This window comes from Panthera leo, chromosome D1 (genome assembly GCF_018350215.1).
Source record: "Panthera leo isolate Ple1 chromosome D1, P.leo_Ple1_pat1.1, whole genome shotgun sequence".
Taxonomy (NCBI): Eukaryota; Metazoa; Chordata; class Mammalia; order Carnivora; family Felidae; genus Panthera; species Panthera leo.
The window spans coordinates 60,807,993-60,811,517 of record NC_056688.1 but is presented as its reverse complement, the minus strand read 5'-3'; the positions used below and the strand labels follow the sequence as shown (position 1 = coordinate 60,811,517).

At 35.6% G+C, this 3,525-nt stretch overlaps 1 protein-coding gene across 1 annotated transcript; it reads left to right on the top strand.

The window, feature by feature from the left end:
• Positions 1-2,049: 2,049 nt before the first annotated feature.
• LOC122200002 (olfactory receptor 52E2) lies at positions 2,050-3,009 on the top strand. Its single transcript, XM_042905408.1, has one exon. The coding sequence runs from the start codon at positions 2,056-2,058 to the stop codon at positions 3,007-3,009; it is 954 nt and encodes a 317-aa protein (XP_042761342.1). The 5' UTR covers positions 2,050-2,055.
• Positions 3,010-3,525: the final 516 nt, after the last annotated feature.

Here is a 3,525-nt window from a genome sequence, read left to right as displayed (position 1 = left end):
TTCCTATGGTAACATCAGATGCATAACATATCTCCGGGAAGGAGTAAAAATTCAAGATGGCTTAAGCACATGATTGTAGGTATTCTTGGCTTGGAAGATAAGAATCAAAGTTACTAGTAACCCTTCCTTTAACACATCCATCTCACTGTAACTTTGCCCCACTTAAACTTTTGTAAATACTAAAGACCTCGTCAACAAGTATAAGACTATCTTTGCTATTCTTTCCCATGTTTATATATTCACGTTGCCCTTGGGGTTTTCCAAAATTTTTTCTTTAATAGTCACCTAAGAAAAACTATTTAATGTCCACAGGAGCATAAAGATTCAATTGTGAGAAATCAGATCTTATTCCTGTCTCCATATTCCTTATTTCCACTCTAGGTTTTTGTGTTCTTTGTCTATATTTGTCTTCTAGTTGGTTTATTCACACCATTTTCTAACGTCTTATCTCATATTATCTCATACTGCATCATTGTGGAATATAATTGTATGACCAGGGAGACATAATTCCCTTATCTTATTTGCAATCACAAAATATAGTACTATTCTCTTAGAAAAACCAGAGGTAGCTTATTTTTACCCTTCGCAATCATATCTACAACTAATGCCCCGAGTAAATTCCCCATTAACTGAGAAACTGTTCTATATGTGTATACTGGAAAAAAAAAAAGAAAAACTGCTTTTTTTTTTTTTTTGCTAATTTCCACCCTTGGGCTTCACAGAAACACTTGCCTCTGACTGAATTCTACTTTTACTCCTTTTGTCCATTGTCATACCTTTTAAAAGTATTCACAATTTCACTGTTATGACGTAACTTTACAGAAATAGCCTCTATTCCTGTTGAAACTGCCAGTTTCCTGGCTTTGCTCTTCACATTTACCATCCATATTCAACTGCTCATCCCATACTTTATCACACTTTTTCTGTTTTTTTCCTCCTCCTTATGTCAGAGTTTTCATCATGTCCTGCTTTCTTGCTGAGGATGAGGCCACAATTAGTATTGCTGCCATGGAATCTTCAAATAATCAGAAAAGAGACTTTTTATTATAAAATAATTACCCATATGAATGAATAAATATTTTGGAAATACTCCCCTGTCAAACGCTATAAACAAGCTACATGAAGATGTGTAATACATTTAGGGAACTTAAAAAATGATTGAATTATCAAGCACCTAATTATCCAATATTCCTATTTTTTTCCCCTCTCACTAGTTTTCTTATTGACATTTTGACATGTGTCTTCGACTCCTAAAGTCACAATTGCCTTAGCTAAAAACAAAAAATAACAAATTTTATACAGACAGATGTTGTGAGTTTTAAAAAAGATTTATAATTTGTATGTATTTGTATGTGTGTGGAGTATTGTGTGCACATGTGTGGTTGTAGTATATATAAAAATAGGTGAAGCACATCTTTTCCTTTATTTCCATTTGCTATTTTCCTCCCTAACTTAATTTTCCAGACCTTCCACTGAAAACATTTTAAATTTCTGGCAAGCCACTTAAACTCTTTGATCATTAGATAAGTTTTATGTAAAATAAGTAAAATTAATGTTCTTCTTGAAAGGCATTTTTATTTAAATATTGGAGATGATTTTTGCACCTATTCTGACATAAAGCCTTGTAAATAATGGACAGCACCTCACTAATTAGTATCTGATATTACTGTTTTCACTATTATTCCCAATCATATTTTGTAAAAATTATTACTAAATACTAACAGATGAACCAATTTAACCATTTGAGGTAATTTTTAATATTTTGGCATAAAATCGATGCACCTGTGTGGTTTTTTTTGTGTGTGTAGTTATTGTTTATCCTGTGTGTTAATCCCGTAGTGTTGTCAATCAACTGGAATTAATTTCCGTCACTATATTTAGAAGCTAGCAAAATCCTAAATTGGTCAAAATTGAAGGGGGATTCTGTTGGCAGTGATATGATAATGAGAAAAAGTAGCTAATTAAGTGTTCTTACATTATCTTTAGGTCTCTAGTGATACAGAGAACTATCTGGGTCAGCATACATTTCTGAAGGCTTATGCATTACCAAAAAGAATGTTCCTTCTCAATGACACCCAATTCCACCTCGTCTCCTTCTTGTTGCTGGGGATTCCAGGGATGGAAACATTGCATGTCTGGATTGGCTTTCCTTTTTGTGCTGTGTACATGATTGCCCTCATGGGGAACTTCACTATCCTGTTTGTGATCTGGGTTGAGAACAGCCTACACCAGCCTATGTTTTACTTCCTGGCCATGTTGGCTGCTATTGATTTGGGTCTGTCCACAGCTACCATCCCCAAGATGCTCGGGATCTTCTGGTTCAACCTCAGAGAGATCATCTTTGAAGCCTGCCTCATGCAGATGTTTTTCATTCACAGCTTCACACTTATGGAGTCAGCAGTCTTGTTGGCAATGGCTTATGATCGCTATGTGGCCATCTGTGATCCGCTTCGATACAGCACCGTCCTCACCAACAAGATTGTCTCTGTGATTGGTGTTGGTGTGTTAGTGAGGGCATTTATTTTTGTGATTCCATTTGTGTTTCTTATTTTGCGACTGCCCTTCTGTGGGAATCATGTCATTCCCCATACCTACTGTGAACACATGGGTCTGGCTCGCCTGTCTTGTGCCAGCATCAAGATCAATATTATTTATGGCTTATGTGCAATTTGTAATCTAGTATTTGACATCATAGCCATTGCCCTTTCTTATGTTCAGATACTCTGTGCCGTTTTCCGTCTTCCTTCCGGCGAAGCCCGACTCAAGTCCCTCAGCACATGTGGTTCTCATGTTTGTGTAATTCTTGCCTTCTATACACCAGCCCTCTTTTCCTTTATGACACATCGCTTTGGCCATAACGTCCCCCTCTATATCCACATACTCCTGGCCAATCTTTATGTCGTAGTGCCACCAATGCTCAACCCTGTCATATATGGAGTCAGAACGAAACAGATTTATGACCGTGTGAAGAAAATAATATTAAAGAAACAAGGAAAGGAAAAAGAATGACACCTAATGCATGTGTGGTTCAATATGAAATTTCATGAAACTTGAATTAGAGAAATTCCTTCTCACAAAAATTATGTTAAAATATATATCTATATTGGCTCTGTTGAGTAAGTATTTAAATGCATTTCATTTCCACCTGCTTTTCAGACCACTTCTCAATATCCATTGCTGCAAACTCTTCCTCCCTTAAAATTTCATTTAGCAGGTCATGTCATTTTCTCTATTCATTTCAATATCTGATTGATATTCATATATCACAAGTTTTGAATGCATCCATTGCCACTAGATTAGTTGATGTTTCATGGAGCTTCGTTCTTCTCCAAATATAATGGTTTTCTGAGTGTATATTTTCATAAGTGCAGGATGCTGGGGATATAATGGTAACTATTCCACTTTACCTGACTTTATGAAATTTACAGAGTTTAAACTTATAAGCAAACTCAACTTACAAACGTCCTTCCTTTTTCTTTCAGCCTTTTAAGATCTTGATATTTAATGTTGTCTCCACTTAGAAAT

Excerpts from the sequence above, each read along its gene's own strand:
- LOC122200002 (XM_042905408.1), top strand. The coding sequence starts at position 2,056 with ATGTTCCTTCTCAATGACACCCAATTCCACCTCGTCTCCTTCTTGTTG.